This window comes from Glycine max, chromosome 13 (assembly GCF_000004515.6).
Source record: "Glycine max cultivar Williams 82 chromosome 13, Glycine_max_v4.0, whole genome shotgun sequence".
NCBI lineage: Eukaryota > Viridiplantae > Streptophyta > Magnoliopsida > Fabales > Fabaceae > Glycine > Glycine max.
In genome coordinates this window covers 20778632-20806244 of record NC_038249.2, presented here as the reverse complement: position 1 = coordinate 20806244, position 27613 = coordinate 20778632, and the positions used below count along the sequence as shown (strand labels likewise).

General features: G+C 33.8%; 3 protein-coding genes, 1 long non-coding RNA gene and 1 pseudogene across 9 annotated transcripts; 3 read left to right on the top strand and 2 right to left on the bottom strand.

The window, feature by feature from the left end:
* Window positions 1-2678: 2678 nt before the first annotated feature.
* Window positions 2679-5135, top strand: LOC102668300 (uncharacterized). Of its 4 annotated transcripts, XR_001384064.3 has the most exons (4): window positions 2679-2926; window positions 3004-3109; window positions 4543-4695; window positions 4880-5135. It is a non-coding gene; the product is annotated as an uncharacterized lncRNA (long non-coding RNA). The 4 variants fall into 4 exon arrangements; XR_417322.4 differs by lacking the exons at window positions 2679-2926; window positions 3004-3109 and adding an exon at window positions 4091-4109; XR_001384065.3 differs by lacking the exons at window positions 2679-2926; window positions 3004-3109 and adding an exon at window positions 4365-4383.
* A 175-nt stretch (window positions 5136-5310) lies between these two features.
* LOC102668488 (uncharacterized) lies at window positions 5311-11115 on the bottom strand (annotated as a pseudogene).
* A 2570-nt stretch (window positions 11116-13685) lies between these two features.
* Window positions 13686-15182, bottom strand: LOC100812766 (transmembrane protein 230). 2 transcript variants are annotated; one of them, XR_005887808.1, is made up of 3 exons: window positions 14838-15182; window positions 14306-14765; window positions 13686-14159 (listed from the first exon to the last, which is right to left on the bottom strand). XR_005887808.1 is itself a non-coding variant. In XM_006593435.3 (2 exons), the coding sequence occupies exons 1-2, from the start codon at window positions 15022-15024 to the stop codon at window positions 14644-14646; spliced, it is 309 nt and encodes a 102-aa protein (XP_006593498.1). In that variant the 5' UTR covers window positions 15025-15182; the 3' UTR covers window positions 13686-14643. The 2 variants fall into 2 exon arrangements, 1 of the variants encoding a protein (XP_006593498.1); XM_006593435.3 differs by having other exon boundaries at window positions 13686-14765.
* A 780-nt stretch (window positions 15183-15962) lies between these two features.
* On the top strand, window positions 15963-20386 carry LOC100812755 (uncharacterized). The gene is made up of 8 exons (XM_003542240.5): window positions 15963-16420; window positions 16940-17025; window positions 17168-17235; window positions 18164-18236; window positions 18592-18707; window positions 18788-18892; window positions 19636-19735; window positions 20152-20386. The coding sequence occupies exons 2-8, from the start codon at window positions 16942-16944 to the stop codon at window positions 20326-20328; spliced, it is 723 nt and encodes a 240-aa protein (XP_003542288.1). The 5' UTR covers window positions 15963-16420; window positions 16940-16941; the 3' UTR covers window positions 20329-20386.
* A 1477-nt stretch (window positions 20387-21863) lies between these two features.
* Window positions 21864-24905, top strand: LOC100813304 (probable serine/threonine-protein kinase PIX13). 2 transcript variants are annotated; one of them, XM_003543682.4, is made up of 6 exons: window positions 21864-22201; window positions 22873-23312; window positions 23408-23543; window positions 23634-23776; window positions 23940-24063; window positions 24145-24905. In XM_003543682.4, exons 1-6 carry the CDS (start codon window positions 22117-22119, stop codon window positions 24537-24539), a joined length of 1323 nt encoding a protein of 440 aa, XP_003543730.1. In that variant the 5' UTR covers window positions 21864-22116; the 3' UTR covers window positions 24540-24905. The 2 variants fall into 2 exon arrangements, with proteins under 2 accessions (XP_003543730.1, XP_006593499.1); XM_006593436.4 differs by having other exon boundaries at window positions 21874-22201; window positions 24018-24063.
* Window positions 24906-27613: the final 2708 nt, after the last annotated feature.

Sequence of the window (27613 nt, the reverse complement as noted above, 5' to 3'; positions counted from 1 at the left end):
ATTTCAACATAATTTTCAATGAAAAAGCATTAATTAATTTCTTAATCATTACTCTATGAATAATAATTAATAAAATCGAAAGGAAAACTAGTCATGCAGGTAATTTTGATACGGAACCAATGTCATTCTAGTTTTTCAATAATGCCATCCTCACTTCTGATCGTGACAGATCGCGAAAGAGTTAATACTGATGGTGTGTATAGACAAATTAGACATAGGTTGTCTTTCAATCAAACAAATTTGAGTCTATATATATGAAAATATTAATCTGCTCTATTCAATTTCTATAGTAAATTTATATTCTGTGACCGTGATACTATATTTTTTCATCGATGGGGTTGGTACTCCATGCAAATTGTTTAATTATTTTCTAATAATTGTACATACCCAAATTGAAAGAAAATTATAGAGTGTGTATTATTAATTTAATATACACGAAAGATGGATGGAGCATCCATTTTCTGCTAATCATTCATAATACATTGGCAATAATGCAGATGTTGGAGCTAGCTATTAGAACGTAGCGTAGAGTTATATAGCAATAGCATGCAGCAGCAACTTTTAGCACAGCAAAATTGATTGCAGCTGGCGCGGTACTGCTGCCTAACTGCCTCAGATAAGGTGGTAGCTAGCCAAAATAGTGCCGAGCTAGGACTCAATTAAATTCCATCCCATGCATTTCAAATTTCATAACTTGGGATTAGCTTATGTCGCGAATGAGAAATTCTTATGCATGTTATTTGACACTGCTATGATTTCCTTTCCTTTCTACTAAGAGGTAATCGAGTGTTATTAATTAAAATATGTAAAGACATACTACTGTTACATAAAGATTGATTAGAATTATAAATACATATGGTGGTGGCCTAAACTACCTGACTATTTCTTATTGTGAACATTGTTTCTTATGGTCTGTTTGTTAAAATCACTGTACCACACAAATGAGAGGAATTTTTTTAAGAAATTTATTAGATTCCATTCCTCTACAACACTACTTTAATTTAAATATTTATTCTTCATGTCGCTCAACCAAAATGACCCTTACCTTTGTGTCACCCGTAATTTTTCAAGAATAAAACATTACTAAAAAAATGTCATTTATTAATGGATGAAAGAATATTAGGCATTATAATTCTGAAATAACAAAATATTCCTTTTGCATCGGAAATGGTATTGGATTAGTGGAACAACTGGGACCAAGGACTACAATGTAAAGAGGATATCAACTAATTTGATATCACCAACTATTTTGAATAAATCAAAAGTTAAAAACATAATTTACATTAAAAAAATTATACATGACTGCTTCCTTAGATTATTGATGACCTATTAAGTCATTGAATTGCCGGCATGACAATTAAATCATAAGTTAACATAGAGAACACTAAAACTTTTTTAATAAAGAAAAAATATAAGAACCAAACACTAAAAATATCTGTTTAGGAACTAAAAAAAACTCTAAAACCAAAATTTAAGAATGAAAGAGTGCTAATTAAAGACGAGTAATAAATATTCCCTCCAGTTTCGTTTAAAAGTAAAGAAAAGACATATTTTATACTTAAGAAAATTAGTTAATTTTATTAAATTGTGTCATTTTTAATTAAAAAAGTCTTTTTCCTACACTATTCTTTATTAGAATATAATATCAAATATAAAAAAATTGTCTTATTAGATAAAAAATATGTTGAAAATAATTTTATTGAATAAGACATAAATAAATAAGATTTATTTTGATAAAAAAAATTATTGCTTATATTTAAAATCGGAGAATGTATAAAAATTTTCATTCGATGTCTCTGATATAGAAAGTAAAACTAGGTGCATGCGAAATATGAGGAAAACTTCTCACTAAATGTTTTGTATATGATTGGTTAGTGTCAAATATAGTAAAGAATATGCGATGAAGGATATTGTAGAGTTTCAAGTCAAAAGATGAGGTGTATGTATATTGGAAATTATATTTATCATTAAAGTTTAGGTGACTTAAATACAAAGTAAAATATTATATTTTACTATATGAATCTTAGTTGAATGAATGCATTGAAAGTTGTTTTTGTTTTAACTTTCAAGATAGCTTATTTATTATAATTGGTGACAATCTTCCCTATAAATAAAAAAAAGATTTAGTGGAGACATGACACATGAAGAGAGTGTGTGTGAGAAGAGAGATTATGAATCAAAATCACTTTGTTGAAAAAAAAATGTATGTGTGAAAGTGTTATAATTTCTTGTAACCATTGAGTGGGATGATCGTGCTTGTAGAGTAATAAATTATTTAAATTTGTTGGAAAATGTAACGAGGAATTAGGAAAATAGTTACATGTTATAAATAATAGTAATTAAAGAATAAATAAAAAATATATATATTTACAATCACAGTTGATGTTTTAAAGTTACAGGGGAAATGTGTTGATTATATTTTTTTATAAAAACTTTTTACTTTTGGTTTTGGACCAATGCCACGGTCCAGTAAGTGATCACTAGATTGGGGCACAAAGTAATAGCCAGCTTCTTCGATGATTTAAACCCCTTAACTCCTTGCTAACAGTCCAACGAGCAAGAATGATTGAAGACGTTATAATTGTATTTATAACAACATTTTTGCCAAATAATACGATGTTTGAACTATATATATCTTGGATTCTGCTTGAAAGCCAAACATAATTCAATTTGAGTCTCATTTCATTATAATAATATGCCGTTTTATTTAGTATGAGAGAGATTCGAATTCCCTCCTTCCATTTTTCTTCATCCACCAAATAGCGGTAAAGTTTTCATCATACCGAGAAGAGAAGGTCTAGCTAACAGAGAGGCGATGAAAAGTTCAATGGCAGTTAGTGTTAGTTTATAATACTCAACAATTATTGTTAACAGCCAAAGCTAACGGATGATGTTTCACTAGTTGATGATTATCACACCACGTTAGGTAACCGACTCTTCATTTGGTCCATGTGGTGTAGACCCTAACTGTACAACTCATGTCTCCATGTTTCAACCTTTCAGTTATAACGTTGCCGTGGAAAGATCTACGTTCCTTAGGTTGTGGGTTACATCCCTCTGGGAAAAAAAGAACAAAGGTCATAGAATGTCATAAATTAGATCAAAACAGGTAGTTTCTTTTTCCTCATTGCGTGTCCATGCACTTATTCAGTTTTGATTTTCGGACTTAATTTTATACATCAAATTAAGGGAAGTGTTCCCGTATGTCCTTCGTTCATGTTGTTAACAAACAACAATGGAGTTGTCGCTCCCAACCCCTGTCCCTTTCAGTGTTCAAATGAAACCTAGACATAACATTTCATGAAAAAACACGACTACTATTCAATCTAGCTCCTCAAATTTGGATGCATGCCTTTCCTGCAATATTTTTCGTAACACTGATTTGAAGTGATTTCCAATAAAGTTTAGGTTCTGTTCACGCTAGGGGAGATGTGATTAAGTATGACGCTTATTTATGAAGAGCATTGATCAATACATAGAGTAATGGGTAATACATTCATGGGTAGTCATATTAATACAACCCAAATTTGGGGTGTATGGGTGGAAAGAACAGAGAGAAGGAGATAGGAAAAGGAAAAGAGAGAGAGAGAGAGAGTGACAGATTTGATAAATGATATAATGAGAAGAGAAGAGAGATAAAAGAGAAAATGAAGAAAACATGATATTGTGAGCAAATTGGATCCTTTCCTGTTTCGCTGCCTCTATAAAACGTAAAACAGAAGTATAAAGAAAAAATTAAGAAAAAAATGGGTAAATAATGGAGAAAGATGAATTAGAGAGGGATAAAAACGATGGGAGGTTAGAGAGGGGGCTACCGGAGAGGATCAACATCCCACTTAGTTAGTGGGTACGTCAAAAAGAGTATCTGAGAGAGTGTCATAGCATTTCTCCTTAGTTGAGATGGTCCACAGCCCCCAAGTGCCAACTCCGAAAAACAAAGATAGTCATGTGGCAACTAAGAATCTAAGATGTGGCTCAACTAGGATGGTCCAAGTACAACAAAGAGACGAAACAATAGGAGATTTAGAGTTTATAGGGTACACCTTGACTAAATTACAGCAACCAACAAGTGTCTTGAGATGCCTACAAAATCTGCAGGATATTGAAGGGTAAGATATCATAGAAAGATAGCAGCCAAAGGATGACATATCACAACCAGTCTTTATTGTTGAGGACAAAACATGAGTTGATGATGTTGCAGTGTGGTTTCATTTGGCATGAGACATACACGTGATCTAAACATCTTTTCTTTCTTCACTAAGGAAGAGAATATGCATTAGTCAAAAAAAAAAAAAACAAAAAAAGAGAAAGAGAATAGGCCTCTTTCCCTAAGCATCAGAGAGAGGGAGAGAGAGACTGAGGCTAGTCCAACATAAGCACTTGGTTTAAACATGTTTCCTCATCTCCTTGATCAATAATTGCATACACTTTCTCTTTCTCTCTCCCCCCCATCATTTCCTTCTGACATACACTTCCATGCTCTTCTATATAATGTTTTGAGTAATCAACAACTTGCCCTCAAACCTTATTTTCATTTTTCAGATTGATTACATGATGAGTTCTTCAATCTTCCTTCTATGTTGTCTTCTCATATTCTCTTTATATTCCCTCTCCCAACACACGGGCTACTCTCTAGATGCTACTCCAACACGGAAGTTGAGCATGCCAGCCCCTGTCCACGATCACAAAACCCAGGTACGTTAATCCCTCAATCGAATCTAGAGGACAGAAAATAGGATGCCACACACTCCTAGAAGGCATAAACCAAATTTTCATCTACAAGCCTTTTCCCTTTTCCCCTGTACTACTACTACTACTCGTAAATATGCCCCATGCATTTGTTTTCTCATTGTTTCCTCTGATTCCTGGCTCATGGCAGCATAAAATGCAGGGAGCAGAAAAGGCAATGGAAAGTACCCCAGCAAACGAAGATTCCATGACACCAGATTATACCAGCAACAGTTACAGTCCCCATGATCTTGTCTTTCATATAGATTACCATGGAGTAACAACTCATCCAACTCCTAAACATCCCAAACCATAGGCTGCAACTTAAGTTTTGCATCGCAAGATATTTATCCAGATATGTATTCTTGTTTTTATCAATATATAAATGAAATGCGTTGTGGGAGAAACAAAAGGTTTTGTTTATATAATTGAGCTGATTACATGATGCACTATCATTGCTTATGTAGTTTGCTCAATACATTGCATATACTACTAACTGGTAAGCCATAGCTTACAGAAACATACTAAACCTGAGGAGATAGCTGCTAAGACCTTATTGTGTATTGATGTCAACAGTTCCGCTAGGTGAAAATGATCTCATATATTCCAAGCTGAAGCAATAAAAAAATAAAATAAACAGTAGTATTATAATTTATCATGAAGTAAAAACATTCTATTAATATATTGCTTTCTAGTATTTCTACACTTCTGAAGCAGCATCCTGTTACTAGTTACAACTTCAAATACCACCTCACTACAAAACCTTGACTTCACATTCAAAAAAGCTGCTTCAAATTTATCCTTGTGTTGGGCACATAAAGAAAGTAGATCTTCAATCATGAAAGATTTATTGGTGTTGTATTCGCTGCTGGTTTCTTTTTCCATGCAAAGAACCCAAAGCCATCGGATTTGCTGGAATGGATCTTCATTTTTCTGAATTGCAACCTCTATGCTACTCAGCACTTCCATGAATCTAGATTCAGTACGAATTTTGTCAATTAAGTAGAAAAAAGTGTTTCTCTGGCCCTGAAAAAGACCATTATAAACAACTGGTGGCAAGGAAACTACAGCAGTCAAGCATGCTTTCCTAAAGCTAGGATCAAAATTGCTAATGATCCCAATGGCAACATGTAACAGACTCAGACACAAGATGAAGTTTTTGAGACAATATTTGAGCCATCATAACACAGTCTTTTCTGGTTTTCACTCCAGCAGTGAAGGGCAAAATGAGACACTCCTCCCCACCTGTGTTTAATGACACACACACATAATGAGTGAAACTCAGATACTTAAACCATCAGAGATAACAAGCTTTTAATCATGGCTAAAATATTTTGAACTCCTAAGTAAAAAGTACAGTCTTGCATTTATTAGTAATGCAGTTGCACCATTAACGGAGTGGATGATGCCATGGACGAAGAACTTCAAAATTTTTGAAATAACTGCATAGTGCTGGTGCAGTTCTCATTCAATGCTTCATATTTATCAAACTGAGTTTCTTGTTACTTTTTTTAATCATACAATTGAATGTTATGATAAGGGTTTTGATCACTCTGCAGAGAACTGCAGAGGATTGTCATCCACAGCGCTATAGTGCTTGTAATCTTTTCAATCACCTCACTCATTTGGAAGTAAAAATATCAATACGGGGCCCAAATATAACTTACAATCTATCAATCACACAATCAAAGGAAAAGGACATTTGAAATCAAAAAAATAAATCATGAATTAATAGGAGGACCGAATGATTAAGCAATCTTCCAAAAGAAAAGAAATCACATAACATATCTCTATAGTAAATCCTAGCTTCAATCTCCATGTGGGATTGAGGACAGACCAACAAGATGAAAGGTTGATAATTTTATACTCATCTTTATCAATAGGGTAATAATTGACATAGGCATCATTATTACTTAAAATACTAGAAAAAATGGTCCATGAACCAGCTTTCCAAAGACATGTGTATAAAAGCCTGCTCCTATGTCCTGCAGACTTGTCTAATTTTAATAATTGATTTTAGTGTGGGTCATTCCACATGCATTGCTTCAGACTTCTGCTTTAAAAACCACATCTACCAAATAATTTTTAATTGGTCAATATAGAGCAATATACAAATTCAACTTGAAGGAACGAAAATGATAATAAAGAAAATGAAAAAAAAAATGTATTCATAATTCTTCTCCGAACCATTAACATAGACATCAATGAAAAACATGAGAATTATTAATTGCTAAGGAACAAGAGGTGCTAGATGATGTTGTGGCAAGTAATATTTTGTGATGTTACAACAGACCAAACTCTGCCAGTCGTAGTGGTTCAATCAATATTCAATATGTTGTCCTGTACTCCCATGGCTATTTGATAACCAACCAAACAAACTTACGGTCAGGAGCAAAACAGCAATACTCATTTAGGAATACAAATAGTATATATATATATATATATATATATAACCTATTATTGCAGATTTAATTAAAACTAGAAAAAATAATTCATTTATGATTTATAGGGGAGCAGCTGGCCCCTCCCCATGAATGTAGGCCCATGCTCATTGCCATTGTTCACGGACTGAAGGGCCTACTAGTGCCACATAGTCAAAAGATGGACCAGATTTGACTGGATGGGAATGAGAGCATCAAGATGAAACCACTAGCATAACGGTTTATTGATTCAGAATTTTGAAAACAATCATGTTTGCCAACGATAGTGGACCAGGACTGTTAACAGTGTAGTATAATGTAGATAATACTTTTCTTTTTCAGAACATAACTTCTAATTTCCAATTGAGAAAGAGCAAAAAGAAATCGACAGTGATATCATCAATTATTTGTGAAATCATATGTAGTATCATATAATTTGATCACACTATGAATTAAGAATATTAACTAACTGCATTCATATATGCACACAGAACAGACACATTCTATTTGACAGTATACAGATGAGCCATTTGCTCACTAGCATCAAACCTGCTATTACTCTAAAATGGCAATAAATAGGATTTTGAAACATCATAATACATTGAACATTCAAACTAAGCTCAAATGTAGCAACAACACTCTAATAGTAAAAAAAAACATTGAAGTGGCCTTTAAAAAAGAGAAAAGACAAAATCACACCATGTAGGGGAAACTCCAAGATATAGCAAGAACTTTGGAAGGATTACCTCCATGTTTTCCACATCCTATTTTTGGTGTGATTCTTTTTTATGATTTTCTATTTTTTACGAGGTATTTTGAAAACAAATTCAAGAAATCCATGAGATTCATAATCCTCAGCAACAGCATCCTAATTCTTACTGTCAGCCACTGACCACATGTTTGTTTGCCATTCACAGCCAATGGAAGATACACATTGGTTACTACTTAGTCCAACCAGCAATTCCGGGCATAGGCCCCCTTCCTCTGGGGAATGTACACAATTGCTTGAATACCTAGATGGAGGCCACCTAATTTATTAACAAAAGGGCCCACAAATATCTTCAGCAGCAGATGTTTTTGCCAATTCATTATCTTGGGTTTTATCCATTATTCCTTATTATGAAGGAATTCTTACATCATGGAAATTTTAGACTCTGCTTAAATTGTTGAGTTATTTTCCTTTTCTTTTAAATTTACACAGTCCTTGCATTTGAATGACTAGGCAAGTCTATCACACAATAAAATGGAAGGGTGAAGTATACCCAATCAAAGTTCTATAAAGCTTGATTTTGCATACTTGCACCCAACATCCTGAGAGAGGCTGAGATTTAACCAATACATAAATATAACTGTTTGCATACCTATAGGCTATAGCTCACTTGTTATTGTAAATATAAGCTTTAAAGTTATGTTCTAGTTATAAATAATGCACATGACATCATGCAATTATGGCACAGTTGCAGAAAGTCTTTGATTTATAAAACATGTAAAATGAAATCTCTTCACTTTTTCTTTTTTAACTCAATTGTGTTTCTTCCTACTATGAATGCATTCCTGTAATAGAATAAGAGAGAAAGGGGCAGGTTCAGATTAGACCTTATCCCTTAACATTTGATCATCATTTAGTCAAATATTGCCAATTTCACTATATGCAGAAATTGGCTTTGTTGTTGTTTGTTTGTTTGTTCACTATATGCAGAAAAGAAGAATTAATAGAATTTACAACCACAATCTCAAATTATAGAACCAAAAAAAAAAAGAAGAAAAATAAAATAAAGGGCCATAATAAAATTGTAACTGTAAAAGAACAAAGGGAACCTTTATAGCCAAAGCATATTGTACTTGAACCAATAAAATAATATTTGAAGTTAACCTTACTTACTCGAAAGGAGGTTCAACCTCAATACTAAGGGTAAGGTGGAATGAGAACCCAGGAGAACCATCACTAACAGCAGAGCTTGTATAAGCTTCATGAGGAAAACCTCTGGGAATATATAATAGATCACCTTCCCTGAGAAAGAACTCTCTTCTACCAGCTTTTGTACAGTTAATATCAGAACCAAGTAAATTATCATATAAGTGAGGTAACAGCTGACTGGGTGGAGAAAATATAGTCCACTGTTTTGAACCGAAAATCTGGCATACAAATACACAGTGATCATCAAAGTGACAAACCAAACCCTGAGAATTAGGGGGTGTTAAGTACAAATTGGCACCCACTGAAGGTTGGCCAAACATAAGTGCTAATGTATCTGCAATAGCTGCAATGCTTTGATAGCAAAACTCCAGACCACGCAGGGCAACAGTATAACCCTCTTTATATGCTTGGCCACACTTTAAGACGTCATCAAAAGTAAAATACAGAGGTTCCTTACTGCAGCCTGAATGAAAGTCCCGAAAGTAATGCATCTCTTTTCTCGATTGGCGCTCTGTTTTTACAGCACGTATATCCTGCTGGTAGATTATAGGACAACCCAGTCTATCTTTCACCTCATTCAGAAAATTGAGTATGTTTTGTTCATCCGAAGCAATAGGGAAACAAGCCACTAGGTGTTGAAGAATTGAGGAGAGAAGGGAAGGAACCCTCCCATTCCAGTTCAAAGACTGAACAAATGCACCAAATATATCATGCATATCTGGATCCCTCGTGGCCCTCGATAACAGAAAAGGAGAAACCTCCCAGTAATTTGATATGAAATCTTCAGAAGTAGTATCACTTGCACCAAAAAGACCTCTTTGAACAACTTCAAATGACAAAGAGCCAGTAGGTTGAGAAGCCTAAATGGAAAGCCTAAAGATGCTTTCTGCAAGATTACTAACAGCAATGTTGCTTTTATAGAGACGCCCTTCTTCATTACATTTCCTAGCACCTTTGATCACCTCTTGATCACTCACTCTAACCCTTATCTGTTTCAAAATTCTTAGAAATGCTTCAGAAAGACTTTGTGGGATACTCTCAACTTCACAAGCATTGATAAGAACAACAGTTGCAGAGAGAAAAGCCAATGACAGTTCATCTTCCTTAATCCCAATCTTAAGAGAGTGAAGACTTTCATCACACTCAGACCATAAACGCGCACATTCCAAACCGTTGAAAATATGAAGAAACACAAACCTAAGGAATGCCAATTCAATTGTTTAGTCATCCATCATGTACTCAATTTAATAAATTTTCAAAACCTAAAACGACGCAGTGTAAATGCTTACTTACATTAGTTTGTTCAATGCAGAAAACTTGAGCACTTGACGTTGGGCGAAGGTGGTGGTGGAAAAGTCCAAAACGACATTGCAGGCAGATAGAAGAACCTTTCTAATGCGACTCTGAAACAGAGAGATTAATCCCTCGACGGTTTCAGAATCGAAAGCGAATTCCTCGTTGGCGTCGAAGGAAACGAGCGAGGCGGCGCCGATGATGTCTGAGGCGCGGCACGCGAGTTCTGGGCGCGTGGAGCGGAGTAGGGTTGGGAGCAACGCCAGAAGGGGCGTCATCGAGGTTTGAGAGAGAAGAAGGAAACGGCGAAGTTTGAATAGGCATTTGTTGATGAAGATAACAGAGTGGGGTGTGTTGGAGAGAGATGCGAGTAACAGAGCGAATGTGGCATTGGCGTCTGAGGAACGAGGACGGTGAAGCTCACGCGCCGAGGGTTTCTGCTTCCTTTTTCTCTTAACTGTGTCTTTCTTCTTCTTCTCCATTCTTCTCGCCCACGGACACAGACTTTCCCTCCTTTTCAGTTTTTACTTCTACAGCCATTACCATGTTTTTTATTTATTTTTTTTCTTTTTTTCAGAAATATTCTCCAGAAATTAAGTTTTGAAATTTAATAATATTTTTTATTTATTTAAACCACATCTATCCTTTACACGAAAACCTGTTCGAGCTAGGGACCTGTTTGAGGCATGTAGAATAACTTTGGACGATAAATTTCATTTTAAATATTTAACATAATTACATAGTCTCCAAATCGTGACATATGGTAAATTTACTTGCATTTTGGTAATATATGAATGTTTTAAAATAATTTTTAAAACATATTAAATACATTTTAAAAATAATTTTCAGAAATGTTAAGATTTACATATTTTAGAAATTAATTTCCAAAAATATTAAATTTTTCAAAATTTATTTTTAATAATAATAGGTAAATGTTGTTGAAATTAAATTCTAAAATATATTAGTTACATTATGAAAATTAATTTTCAAAAGTAAAATATTAAAATTATAAAACTTCTAAAAGTTAATTCCACACTCATACAACATGAATCCAATAACTGAGTTATATGCCAAAAAATTCAGATTACACACATTGATCTCATTGCAGAGACACAGAACATCATTGGTTTACTCTTCCATGAGAATGAGGCACCTTATTCCCTCCCCTTTCAGCATTAATTCAAATGCTTTGCCAATCTCTGAACAGAGTGAGTGATAAATTTGTCTAGTTCAAGTTCCTGCATTTTTAACACGTAGTGTAACTTGATGTACTAAAATTGAAGCAAGATATTAGAACTAGTGTGTTTGGTTTAGTGGTAAAAAATTATGGTAAAATCACCATAAGATATTTGCTGTTTCAAAAAGTAATGATGAGTTCAACTCACCTTATTACCACACATGCACCAAGTATTTAACCAATCATGCTTCTATAAGGCACAATTCCAATGCAATCGTAGATTTTTAACCAATATGAATATGTTGTTACCGTTGTTGTTCTGGCAGATGCAGCAGCCATGGATGTTAATAGTACAATATGATTATGCATAGTTATGAGTAAGGCTCCAACGGTTGCATCAGAAGTTATACCAACTGGTGCTGCATTACTCGTAACTAGGCAAAATGATGTTGTAGTCGAGATTGTTGCTTCAACTTCAAATCCTTCAAAACTATATATATGCATGTGCTGGTCGAATTAGAAGATTCTTGAGTTCTCTTCTGGGGCAAATTGCAGAGCTAAAATCTTCACGTTTGAGTTAAGTATCTAGTTACAAACTACTTTAACCACGAATAATAGTATATAAAACGAAAAGGAATTTTAACCAAAAATAATAAAATAAAATAAAAACGTTAAAGATCTCACTTTGCTCAGTGTGCCCGATAAAAGCACAAAGCAGATTCTACAAGCTCAGTGTTGGATTTGGTGTAATAAGTTAGAGAAGATTGCTGACTACTAAACATGTTCAAACTCAAATTTTCCAAGCTGTTGTTTAATGTATCGGTTAAAAAATTATATTATACTAAAGTCATGATAGGTATGAAATTTAAAATAAATCATATCAAGACACAACTAAATCATGATTTTTCCAAATCGTGTTATTTATAAATAAAGCTTGAGTTTAGTTATTACGTATTTGGGTCAATCCTGTTGATGAATTGATTCTTTAGACACGATTGAGACTGGTACACAGAAGTGGTGTACGTTTAGATATAAAGATTCTAACCTTGAAATTAGTGGAAATTCTAGTAAAGCAACAATATAATCAGAATAAGAAGAAGATGGTGATATTTAACCGTAAGAATAATTGTTTTTCTAATACTCGTATTCCTCTTAAGTACGTAGTATTTGTTTCATTTATCGCTAAAAGATTTCAAACGATCGATAAATCAAAAAGTTATAAATTTTTATTTTTCACAAAATATACATAAAAATATGTTAACTCAACTTAACATTAAATCAAACACACCCATAATCAACTTATTCACCATATAAAATGTTACCTTTATAAAAAAAAATATTATCCATTTATTTTTTTAACAGCCAAACAAAAATGTTATAAATTTAGTTTACAAATTACAATCATTGACGATATGCAGATTCTATGATAAAGAATCATTCACCAATCACCAGTACCACCTTGTGCAGATGTTCTTGTGTTATCTTTAAACAGTACCGCAGTCCGCAGCGAAGATATTCCTTCACCACTTGGCACTTACTTTCAAGCCATCAGTCTATCATGCTTCTTTGACCATTCGACCTTGGCACCATGCGCAGTTCTTTTTTGTTTTTTCTTTACAATAATGAAATTTGAAGCTTCGTAAAAACAGATAAATCTCAACTTAATAGGAACAGGTATCATACATATTCTATTCTATTGAAGTATTAATATAGTATCACAGTAGTATTCGTCGTCATTAGTCATTACTCTTCAAGCTATCAAAGGATCTTTGACGTCATTCACCTTTAATTTATCGAAGGTATCAAACCGAAGTAAGAGTTTTGGAATCAATACCACATTCATTAGCCTTCCACAATTCTAACCATGATTTTCTCATTTTCTTGTCTAGCACACTACTGAAAACCATAAATATTGATCCGGATCGTCAACAATATCAAAAGAAAATGCACGATTAAAATTAAAACGATAATTTTAAATATTAATTTATCATATAATAAAATAAATTGAAAGAATTGGATTGCAGTTCCACTAAAAACTGCAGATCGAGGATCAAAATCTCATATATATGTATCATCCACAAAGCCAAGCGTATCATTTGTGGTTTAATTATAAGTGAATTAATGACAATATGTTTTATTACTAGCATTATCATCACAAAAATTTCTTTGCATTGAATATTTGAATTTGATACACTACTTAAACCACAACCAGTCTTCAGAAAGAAACTTTCTCTAACCAGTCTTCAGAAGGAATCTGAAGATCCCATACATTGGCTGTTGTTATCTGCAGTCATACAGTTCTATTCATTCAACATATAAATTAAATAAAATCCGTTCCCAAAAAATGGCGGAATGCAAATAGCCTTTGTTTAACCAGAAGTGAACAACTGTTGTTTCAGCCGTGATACCAAGGTTTTTGGAGTTATTCCAACCGCAATCGTTGCCACATAAGTCTCATTTGTTCAGAATTTCCCAAAACATCAAAGATTTCAACGAAACCACAACCATGACCATAATTTAAAACGTTGCATATGTACTTAGTAGACAGGAGGCATACACAGCTTCCAATCACACCCTTCTATATCAAAGGGAATTCAGACCCAATTTCAAACTTTTAATGCTCCTACAAGTGAGAGATAATTTGAAATAATTTTGATACCTGTTGTCCACAGAATGCAGAAACAAGAGGGAAAAGAAAAGGAAAGGGAGGAGGAGAGGGTAGTATGCAATCCGCAATGATATGGTAAGTATAGACTAAAATTCAAGAACCTGTCTTCGACTATATGGGTCATGTGCACTCCTTTGAGATTTTAAACCTACTGATACAACTTTCATAACTCACCAAACTCTGCAAATATCATTAATCCTCATAAGGGGATCTTATAAAGTAAATTCAAGTAATGAAAACAGAGAGAAAAGATTTCAGAGCAAGAAGATTGATTCTATAGAAGAAAAGAAAACAAAATCTTAGCAGTAATAAATATACTATACCAGTTTAGAGCAATGCAAGCAATATCAAATATACATTAGTTGTCACTTGTGAGGCAAAATAAAAAAAAAAAAAAAGGATGTTCTATACATAAATAAAGGTGGTAGTTGAGCATAGGCTATACGGGAGGTATGTTAGAGAAAGAGAAGTCTTTGTATCCCTTGTAAGCACAATAGGCAAAGCGCGTATAGTAGAAACCCGGAATGAACAAGAGTGTTCCCAGTATCGCAAAGAACAGACCTATCCATCATTAAAATAATAATTATAAATAGTAGCAGGAATTCTGAAAAGGGATGTTAATAATGTGGTTACCGTGAGTGGTGTCGCCGCCGACGTGATTGTAGGCCATGAGGGAGCCGATAATGATAGCTAGGGTTCCAAAGACGAGAAGGGAAACGGCGAGGGCGATCTCCTTCATGGGTGCCTTGTTGCTCACCGTGTACGCTGCATCCATCATTATGTCCTCATCTGAAATCGAAAACGCGTGATCCACGTACATTTTCTCTCTCTCTTTTCTTCAATTGATTGATTGATTATTCAGATTTAGCTAAGGTTTTCGGCAATTGATGACATAAATGAGAGCGAGCTGCGTGTGTTGATTGAATTCTGCTTTGCTTCCTATTAAAGTTGCACCTCTCTGTGCACACCTGTCAATATTGTGGTGTGGTAAAGGTCCAAGATATTTATTAGGGACGATCATAATCACATTATGTTTATCGGATAAGTAGTGAAATTTATGATGAATTATTTTTTAAAACATAAAAAATACTAATATTTCTTATATATTATATTAATCTCCTTTGTTTGAAAGATATTTAATAATGTCTTATAATTATAAAAGTAATAGTATGAAAATAAGTAAGTTTGAGACAATGAGTCATTGAATCAGAGACTAAACTAATGAATCACTTCTAAATTCAATTAATCCGGTGTATGTATAATATAACTAGTGAATCACTTCTAAATTCAATTGATCTGGTATATGTATAATATAACTAATGTGATCAATTAATATTTTTTATACTTCAAACTTAAATTTATAGTCAAGATAAAAATACAAATATTATATAATTATTTTATTAAATATTATTCTTAAATTATTAAAAAATATTCTTATTTTTTAAGATTAAATACAAAAATTATTAAATAATAATAAATAAATTTGATAAAAATATATTAATAACTTAACATGTTATAAAAACTTTATATATATATGGTCAAGTCAGGTCAAACTAAATTAATTCAACAAATTTGATCAAATCCGATCAGATCAAACATGATTGTTTGCATTTTTTGGTGGAAAATTTTTTTTGAGAGAAAAGTATTTTTGTAAAATAATTAAAAACTTTACTTTTATTTTCATTTTATTTGTATGTGCATGGCGCAACAATCTCAACACGAAACTAAATATGCACTTAAAAATGGGTTGGAGCCAGCAATTGGATTGGTCATATCATCAATGTAGTGAGACTCCGGTAACGTGTCCGGTCCGGTTATTGAATCCGGTCCGGTTCAATCACCTTTGTGTTTTTGCTTTTTTTTTTCTAAAGTTAGTTATTGAAAATTGAAAAAAATACCAAAAAAAAATGAAAAGAAATGCAGGCTCATGCACGAAATCACGAGATCTCAAACTTAAAGTCTGAAATAGAGAAACCACATTAAGAGTCCCTACTCACTGCCGCTGCCGACGAAGCTCGGTCGTCTCCCGCCACCGTCGCACAAGGAAGCACCTCCGCCGCTGCACCATCGCGCCTCCCACTGGAGGTCCGTCCGCCGCCGCCGCCGCCGCTGGTTGTCGCGCTAGCCACAAGGCCGCCGTCGTTCTGGTGGTTATTGGTTCTGGTTCCATCTGTTAGAGCATTACAAGTTTTATTGCTTCAGGCACGAATCAGAAGGTACTCATTTCATTTCTAAGAATGGATGACTATATGACTTATGTGAATGGTCCTGAAGAGTTCCTAAGGTTTACATTCGGTTTGTTTCAAAATTATGAAAAGAGGTATTTTTTCTTTTGATCCTGCACACAGCATCCAGCCACCATAACAAGGAAAGCATCACTGTTCCTGCAAAGTATTTTTTTGAACGAATTTGCAACTCTATACTCATTATTAATGCAATTTATCAAATAATAATTGCATTTTTTTTACTGTTGCGAAATTATGTTTTCATTGAAACTTGTCTTATTTTTTAGAATTTATGGATGTCAAATTAAACTTGTTGAACTAGTTTCATTGATATTTAGGGTGTTTGATTTTTGTTTATAATTTGGGTAGCTTGACAAGATAAGCTTTACTGATATATATATATATATATATATATATTATTTTTTTTCCGTTTGATACTTAATTTCCTCTGGTTCTTTGCCTGGTGATGTTTGGTTTATGGATAATTTGTATAATTAATGAACACTGTAGGTATGGGAATCAGTAAAACAGAAGTAAACTTGAAGAGGTTGCTTGCAGCTGCTCCTCAGCAGCAAAACCAGGCAAAACTTGTGCATGTAAGTCTGAAGATAAGTCTTGACTTTTTATTTTGGAGTTAATAGGGTTATGTCTATAATCTTCTTATTTTAGAGTTAATTTAGTCATTTGTTAACTCTGAAAAACACAAACCTAATCATTTGTTGATTTGGGATTGTGCAGTATGTTGCTACTTTGCGTGAACAATTGGAACAATTGGCTGAGGAAAGGGCACCGGAAGGCTTACCAAGGTATTGTGTGTCTCTTTATTTACCATCTGATACACATAGGTGTCATGGAATTACAAGTGAAACTACATATAACTTCAGTGTTTATAAATCACAACACAATCATCAGTTAATTTTAATTCTTGGAAATCTTCCCATAATTTTAATATATAGCTTAAGTGGCAGGGGTGGATCATCATAGGTGGTTGCCCCAAAAGTTTAAAAGTTCCATAGATAGAAATATGTAAAAGAAAAAATTAGACATGCTTTACCCTAAATATGATCAAAACATCATATGGCCATTCCATTTTTTTAAATCAAGATCTGCAACTATTAAGTGGGGTGGGATTTTCTTTATGAATGGGGCATTGTTTTGGGTTTGAACAGTTGCATGTTAGAAATTAATACTTATTGAAATTTAGGAATCAAATGGAAAGAAAAAAGGGAGAAGCGTGATGTCATAATATAAAATAATAATCTAATGCTTTTATTTTGGGCAATATTCTAGGTGAAGAACTAGTATAGAACATTAGTATAGTCTCAGGCCAAAAACATACATAACATAATAGGAGTGCTACCACATTAATTATCCTTATATTCAAACAATACAAATAGATCCAGCAGACTATGGAATATAAGAATGGACACTTATGTTATTATTCACCCTGAGTTCTCTTGAAAACATTACTCACATTGAACATAAGCTTTACTTTCCTGCCTTGTAATTCTTTGATAATATCTAGGATTTATAGAAATGATTATATTATATTTCTTTGAAGTAAACTGACATTATTATTTTTTCATCTTCTACCTCTCCCAAGATATAGTCCATATCTTCTCCTTTATAACTTATAAATTAAAGTTGTTGTATTGCTCCTACTTCTTATGTGTTTCTCTACTGAATGTATGTGCCTTCATTTGTGTGTATATATGATCTGCTCTCGTTATGCAGGATTTCAAAGGCTGTGTTGAATGATTATTCAGAGAAGATTGAAGCCATTGCTTCCAAATTGGTTAATCATGTGGTATGTATTTATGAATTAATGTATCTTGGAGAGATGTTTAAATGTGAAAAAGATCTTTACAGTTCCTGACTAAACGATACATTCACTATAGTTTTTGGTATACAATGACAGTAATGAGATTTTAACCTAAGACATCATGCAAACTATCCAAAGTCTCATCTAGTGGGTTATTATATGTTCACTAGCATGTGAAAAGTGCATATAAAATATAAACATTTGATGGCTTAAATTTTTGTGATTCTGTTGGAATGCATCATGAAATTGTAAAATTTGCTCCGTTTTGGTTTATTCTTTTTCATGTATTTTTAGTTTTGGCCAAATAGGCACAATCATTTAACCACAATTTTTAACCCAGAGTGACCCACCAGTACCCAAGAAGGACTTCGAAAGGAATTCTGTTGAAGAAAACTCTTCTGAAATAGAGGAAACAAAGCAGATACTCCTTTCTTCTGGACTGAGAAGAAGGCCTGTGTAAGCTTTAGTTAGCCTTTCTTACTACTTTGTGTATTTTGTAGGCTGTTTTACTGTTGCTCATCTGATTCAGTGGACAGACCTGCCTCAAGTACGGAAGAAAGAGCACACAAGCCTGCTGAGACTGATCATATATCACCTGTTAAACTGGATGCTGCAGCACATGCACACATTGAAAAGCACAGGTACTGTTTACTTGAGTTGTTATTTAAAGTTCATGTAATGGTGGGTCAATGGATTCAGTACTGCTTTGATGAAGAGTCCATAAACTACAGGCTACATACAAGTTTATATGTCAATTTCTCTAGAACAGCAAAGTATATTTTTCTTCAGGATAAGCACTGATGAATTAAGGTCAATCGTTGATATATTGTTAGACTTACCGGTTACCATTTCTTACTAGCTTAATATGGTGGACTATTAGGATCATGTATATTTGAGAGTTTATTTGGTCTTCATTGATTAGTCCTCAGGATGTTTCTGAATCACTAACATTATGATACCAATAATTTCTATTAGGTTATGGGTGCAAATGTATTAGATCAATAATTTTTATATTTGTTTACATTTACTCTCTACTCCCTCCAATCTCAAATATAAGAAGAAAAAAAACATTTTTTTCTTGCTATCAAATATAAAAAAAAATTCATCTAATTTTACCTCATTTAATTGAGGTTTTAGTTCCAATGACTCATTTTTATTCCTTATACTAAGTTCCAATGAAGGATAATTTGGAAAAAAAAATTATTTTTTAATTGAGATTGATGCAATTGAATGTGGTTAACTAACTTTCTTAGTTAGCGTGAGTCATTTCTTTTTTCTTATATTTGAGATCAAAAGGGAGTATATACTTTGCATTTATTGTGTGTATCACTGTGTTTTCATTGATCACTCAGTTGTTTTATTTTGTTCAATTTTTTTAATTTAGAATGCTTCAAGATAATTTGACTGATGAGATGGTAGTGTTGGCAAAACAACTCAAAGAGAGTAGTCTCATGATGAGCCAGTCCCTGCAAAACACTGAAAAGGTCTCGAAACTCATATTTTCATTCAATCCTGCTTGTCTAACTGCTAAACGGTTGTATGAGATGGTGATGCTAAATGTATCTTATTTTAGCATGGTGAGAGTGAAGGAATGGGAGTGTTAATACCTTGTGAGTTGTGACAGTGGTGTGGTAGTCAATACTGTTCTCATCAAGGAAAAAGTTTCTTACAAGCAAATCCTCTTTTATCCCCAATGAAGTTTTATTAATAAAAGTATATTTCCTCTATGGTGATCTTGATAGGAGTGAGTTATAATATAGATGCACCATTCCATATAACCTTTGCATGGTCGTTAGATTTATTCTTTGTATAAGCCATAACCTTGTTGACAAGTATCTCACATTTGGGAGTTAGAATGACGGGGTGTTAACCTAATGAATTGATTGTGGGTGGGTTGCAGATACTTGATTCTACCGAAAAGGCTATTGAGCATAGCTTGGCAAGCACCGGTCGTGCCAATGTGCGAGCAACGGCAATATACTCGGAGAGTTCAAAGACTTCTTGCTTAACATGGCTTGTGATGTTTGTGATGACATGTGTGTTTGTCATGGTTATTCTTCTAATCCGTGTCACATAGTGTAGTTCACGTTTCACCGGGTAAAATAAATAACTTCCAATATAACTTTTTTTCTCAATCTTTAACAGTTTTTCCTTACAAATTCGACCTGATGGATACTTTTTTATTTACAATATAGCACTTGAACCTTGAGAATAATAAGTTAATAACTACAACACTTGTTATAGATATGTATCTTCACTTCATATTAAGATAAGAATCTGTTTTAAAAATAGTACGTAAAATATCGCTTCATTATGGACTCAGAAAATAAATTTATGACAAATATCTCTTCAATTAAAGATTTTTATTAAAAGGGTTAAACTTAAGAAGGAGGGAAGCTAACTTTAAGATTCAAATGTTTGACATTTTCAATGGAAGTTAATAATACAATTACATATTATTTACCAGAGAAAAATATTTGTGCAATAAAAATTGAATCCAGTTTCATTAACAACTCAAAGGTGGCAACCATGGCCCTTGCCCCTCCCCTCATGATTTTATATAGAATTATTTAAGAAGTAAGAGTTTGGAGACAGAAAAATTGCGCCGAGAAAAAGGAAATTTGTAAAAACTTTTTGAGTATGAATTTACTTGTACAATGGAAGTGAATACATAATCAGTTTTTTTAACGGCAATATTAAGTAAGATTAGTGAGAATGTGAATTATGTGATACACTTGATTGGAAGTATGAGCCTAATTTATTTAATATTTTAAATTACTATTAGAAATTTTCACGCTTTATCAAATAACTTTTAAACTTTAATCAATGTTATGATAAAAATTTAAAATTATTTATGTGATGTATATTTAAGTATACTTGACCGCTCCACCAAATGTCTTTTGGATCCAAGTGTTTTAATTCAGTTAAATAAATGTAGTTAATTAACGTCTAAAGTTTGTCGACATGTTTAACTGATTATCACTGAACCCACATGTTGTTTAATTGATTGTCTATATATGTTTTGTTGACTTTTGTCGCTAAGATTGATGAATAACTTAAAATTTTTCACAATAGTTTTCAACTAGTTCCTTTATTTATTAAATATAGAAAGTACTGAATGCTTTCTAAATTTTTAAGACACTAACTATATATAATTTCTTACTTAATACCTTTTTTAAAAATATCGAAAAGATTTTTAAGATTTGTTAGAAAATATATTGAAACTACCAAAAGAAAAAATACTCATAAGGCATAATTGATTGATTGCTGATAGCAGATAATTGGAATTCAGTTTATCTAGAAGAGTGATGCCTTAATAAAAGAAGAAGAAAAAAAAAAACAAAAGTAATCACGGCAAACCTGTTTGACAAATTGAACCAAACTGCCGTAAGGTAAGATGTATTGCAAGTCAAATACCTTTTTGTTTGCTAAAATTAATTTCTATTCAACTACATGCCACAACAAGTCTTTTGTACACACTTTTACTTTCTTTTCTTTTCAATTTTTTTTTATTAAAATTTACTCAAAAGTCAACTACATGCCACAACAAGTCTTTTCTACAACTATATAGCTTTTGCGATTATTGTTAAATTCTCCTGTTTAATATTTTTGGCCATGCTGAGAATTGCAATCAACACGCTACCGATGCCATTGGTCAACGCCAAAACATGATTATCATTGTATTTTCTTGGAGAATTCTTGGAAGGTTCCTTTGTTTCCAACACATACAAGTACTTACGTACAGCCATTATCTTCAAAGATAATATTTTGTACTCTTTTCACTGTCACTATAAAACCAAGTCAGATTCACCTCTCAGCATTTTTCTCTGCTTTTCTGCTGAGGTAAAACAGCAGAAACAACATAATGGGGAATTGTTGGAGTCATCAATCAGGTTCTCCAGGCGATCACCGCAACTCCAATACTGCCCCCAACCCCAACAATCAATCAGGTAAACCAACATGTCAACGACACTTTCCTTATTTCATCCATAGAATTATAGAAAAGCTTCATGCTCAGATGTTATGTGTTACTGTTATCAGTGTTATGCATATGAAATCAAATATTTTCAAGGAAGAAGAAAGGTGTGTTTTGTCCCCGTTTGAATAAGCTTCTTCATTTACACTTGTAGGATAAGAAAAATGAAATAAGATTATCTCATGAACTAAAATTAGCTTTTGAAGTCAAGATCAGTTTTTTGGAGAAGCTAAGTGACAAAAGCTTCTACAGAAAGTTGATTTTAACTTATGCATAAGCTAATTTTAGCCTATGGGAAAAGTTTATTTTATTTTACTTCCCTATTTTCTTCTCTCACAGGTAGTTATGAAGAAATTTATTCAAACGCAACCTCTGTTCTTGATGGTTTTCTCGTTAATAGCTTTGGTTCCTAGCATAAGTGCATAATCATTTCATCAATTTTAAAGACAATTCAACAAGTCAAGCAGAGAAGTCAACCTGAATTTGCATCCAATCTATCCCCAATTACAACATAGAAGAAACTCCCTGGTATTAGCAAGAGTTCATCATGAAATGTTTGATCCATTCAAGATTTAAAACTTTTGCATCTTAGCATCATTTGTTACTTTTCATGACAAATTTTGTCTTCTTGTTACAATGTATCAGGGAGTATTCAGTTTTCTGCTGGTCTCAGCAACACAAGATTAATACAGAATGGCAATTCTACTTCTCTTGGGCGTAGCAGCCACTCTGGAGGAATCAGCAGGTTCTTTGGGCCAAGTAGTAGTAATAACTACTCAACAGGAAATAATACTAGCACATCCCTTTGGGGCTCTGAGACTAGCCAAGCCTCTCGAGTGAGAGATGAAGAGGAGTTTCCTCATGGGCAGATCTTGGATGTTGCAGACTTGAGAGCATTTACACTGGCCGAATTGAAGGCAGCCACCAAAAATTTCAGAGCTGAGACTGTGCTAGGAAAGGGGGGCTTTGGTACAGTATTCAAGGGCTTGATTGAGGATAGAGCAGCAAAGAAAAGAGGAGAGGGGTTGACTATTGCCATCAAGAAATTGAATTCTGGAAGCAGCCAAGGAATTGCAGAATGGCAGGTATTGGAATTAATAACACATCAAAATTAGGATCACACCTTTTATTGGTATGTGGCTTCTATTTAATATTTATACTGATGCTCTCTTTTGTGCAGTCAGAGGTGAATTTCTTAGGAAGGCTTTCTCACCCCAATCTTGTTAAGTTGTTGGGATTTGGGCGAGAGAATAGTGAACTTTTCCTGGTGTATGAATTTATGCATCGTGGCAGCTTGGATAACCACCTATTTGGAAGTAAGAAGAGATGCAGCCAGTATGTGTAACAATTCGGGGAAATTGATTAATCATTTTCACTGATCTATGCACATGATTTTGCTTCTGCAGGAGGAGCAAATGTTCGGCCACTTTCTTGGGACACAAGGCTAAAGGTTATGATTGGAGCAGCAAGGGGACTGAATTTCCTACACTCCTTGGAGGAAAAAATTATATATAGAGATTTTAAACCCTCAAATATATTACTTGACACGGTAAGGTTCATTTTATGGTTCGGGCATTGAATATCCCATGATCACATTTTGCTCGTCTTGAAAAGTGAAAGACAAAATTCATTTCTCAAACTTGGAGCATGCATGTTATTGAAGATCTGGGTAATGCAAGAAAAAATTCTTTCTAATTTTTGCTTTGTAACAGACATATACGGCTAAGTTATCAGACTTTGGCTTAGCCAGATCTGTCAATTCTCCTGATCAAACTCACGTTACGACACAGGTTGTGGGAACGCATGGCTATGCTGCTCCCGAGTACATTTTTACTGGTAATGTCAACATATTTACTTAATAAACCTGTTGTGGAAACGCGCGACGAGACGCTAAATCATCTCATATCAATTGTGTAGGTCATTTGTACGTAAAAAGTGACGTGTATGGATTTGGAATTGTTTTGTTGGAGGTGCTGACTGGCAAGAGGATCAGTGGTATAATGTTCCTGTGTGAGCAAACGTCCTTGAGTGATTGGCTCAAATCAAATCTTCTAAATAGAGGGAAAATAAGAAGCACTATGGATGCAAAGTTGGAAGGTAAGTATCCATCCAACTTAGCTTTACAGTTAGCTCAACTTGCTCTTAAATGCATCCAAGCAGAGCCCAAAGTCAGGCCATCAATGAAAGAAGTTGTTGAAACATTGGAACATATTGAAGCAGCTAATGAGAAACCAGCTGATAACACTCATAACAGAAAACGGGTTAATCTTTCCCGGGTAGTTCAACAACATGGCCGGCCAGAAGGTGGTTAATTGAATTGATCACTTCAACACCATATTCCTTTGAATAGCTTATTGCTGAAGGTGCCTCTTCTCCAGTGGCCTAGTGGAGTTGAGCTTGTATAGTATAACATACACATATGGTAAAAAGGATCAGGGAATGCATTTGACTTTGGAGTAAAGGCCTGAGGGTATCTGCCTAAGAGTGAGCCTGTGACTTTTAGCATTATGTGCACCCGTAAACTATGAGAAAGAGACTTCAAACTAGGCCGTCCCCTGGTATTGATAAGCAACCAGTTGCTCCTTGGTCATCTCTACTTTTCCATTAAAAACTACCACTTAATTGTTCTTGGGAGTTTGTACTGTATCAATCTATGAATTTTGAATAGTTGTTCTTTATCTAACTATTTCAATTTCTTACATGGTTTAGATGTGTATAAAGTTCAATAAAAATAATGTGTCCAATTTATACTCAACCTGCTTTCATAACAACAACAACAACAACAATAGTCTTGTTCTGCTAGACGAGGTGGACTACATAGATTATTATAATGTTGTTGGACTCTGTCAAAAACCAAATTCTCATACATATCATTTACTATGGAATCCTTTTTGATAATTTCCTCTCGTGTTCTTCTTGATTTCTCTCTCTATCCTTTTCACAAGACTAAAAGTCATGTGATCTTTTTTTTCTTCACTAGTATCTTCAACGATCTTATTTGCACATGTTCAATCCATCTTAATAGATTCCCAGTGATCTTCTCGATGGTGCCACAACAATATCCTTATATACAGTCATTCTATATCCTGTCCTTTCTTGTGTGGTTACATATTCATTTCAACTTTCTCATTTCCTACTACTACTTTTTTTTTTCTCACGTTATCTCTTTAAGGCCCAACATTCACTAAAATAAAGTATAACTAGTTGCATGGCTATAAAATAAAACTTCCCTTTCAGCTTGGTATGTATTTTGTGTTAAAAAATAACCCTTAAATACGTTTCTCCATTTTAACTAGGTGTATAGCTATAAAATAAAACTTCCCTTGGAGCTGGATAGGTATTTTGTTCCAAAAATAACCCTCAAAGCTTTTTTTTTCTTCCATTTTAACTACCCAGTTTGCATCTTGTGTGTGACCTCTTCATTTATTTTTTCATTATTTTATAATATTGATACCAAATATTTTAATTTAGAAAACTGTAGTATAATATCTTCTTTAATGGGCCCAACAATGATGATGGTGAATAAATCCAAACATCAGCTTTACCATAAAGACAAATCATAGCATGTTGTCAAGAAGTTCATGAACGTAAAATAATTTGGCAAAAATCAAATCTAAGGTTACCATTTATTAAATTTTTTAGATGACAATGATGATACAAGTGGGTAGGGATTTAAATCCTCTTATTTAATATTTGCGTCCATGCTGAGAATTGTAATCAGAAAATCAACATTCACCACCTCCATGCCCAACCCCAACAATCAATTTGGTAAATCAACATGTCAACAACAACAGTTTTCCTTATTTCATCCATAGAATTAGAGAAACGAACGCTTTATGCACAAGTGTTATCTGCCATGCATGCATATGAAATCAAATATTTTCAAGGGAGAAGAGAGAACATGTTTTGGCCTTATGGTTCTCTTTGTTGCTTTGGTTGCTACTTGCTAGCTCAAGTGCATAATCATTTCATCTAATCAATTTTTGAAACAATTCAACTAGGCAAGCACCGAAGTCAACCCGAATTTGCATTCAATCTTTGGGTCAAGGGTACAATAGAAAACTCTCCTTGGTATTACCATGAAATGTTTGATCCTGTCAATTCAGATTTATAAGTTGAGCATCATAGCATCATTTTGTTACCTTACATGACAAAGCTTGTCTTGGTGTAACAATGTATCAGGGATAAGTTTAGCCAAATCTATTATTACTTGGTCTGATCAGACTCACGTAACAACACTAGTTATGGGAATAGGACACGTGAGTACACGGCAACAGGTAATATAAACAAATTTAATCTTCACCTTTCATGAAGCTCTTGTGGAAACGTGACAAGATACTGAATTCTCTCAAGTCTATATATTGTGTAGGTCGTTTGTACGTGAAAAGTGATGTGTATGGATTTGGAATTGTTTTGATAGAGGTGCTGCTGACTGGGAAGAAAATATTCGATATAATTCACCTTTGTAAGCAATTTTCCTTGCTGGATTGGCTCAAATCAAATCTACTAAATAGAGGGAAAATAAGAAGCAATATGGATGCAAATTTGGAAGGCAAGTATCCAACCAACTTAGCTTTACAATTAGCTCAACTCGCTCTCAAATGCATCCAAGCAGACCCCAAAGTCAGGCCATCAATGAAAGAAGTTCTTGAAACATTGGAACAGATTGAAGCAGCCAATGAGAAACCAGCTGATAACATAAAATGGGTTACTTGTTCCCGGGTAGTTCAACAACATGGCTGGCCAGAGGTGGTTAATTGAATCGAATCCATCAACACCATATTCCTTTGCTTCTGATGGATTGTGGACCTAAAGAGCTTATTGCCAAAAATGCCTCTGCTCCAGTTTCCTAGTGGACTAGAGCTTGTATATAGTATACATACATGTATATGCCAAAAAGGATCTGGGAATGTGTTTGGATTTGGGGTGAAGGCCTGAGTATCTTCCCAAAACTAGGAGAAAGAGGCTAAAGATTAGGTCGTCTCGTATTGATAAGCAAGCAGGTGTTCCTTGTTCATCTCTACTTTTCATGCAATTCTTCCACTTAATTGTTCTTTGAGTTTGTATTATACTCCATCTGGACTCATATATAACCTTGTTTTTACTTGAGATTAGTAAAATTAAATGATTTTAATGAACTTTCTTAATCAGTGTGAAAGTAGTTATTTTTGTTTATATGAGTCTAGAGGAAGTATCAATCTATTTTTGTAAATTTTTTTCAATATGTTTCATGGTTTCGATGTGTAGAAAATTGAATAGAGATAACGTGATTAATTTATACTAAGAACTTGCCACAATAACAACAACAACAATAGTCTTGTGCTACTAGGTGAGGTTGACTACAGCAGCTAACAAGTTATGGCAAAATACGGCTAGCAGCTCTGAG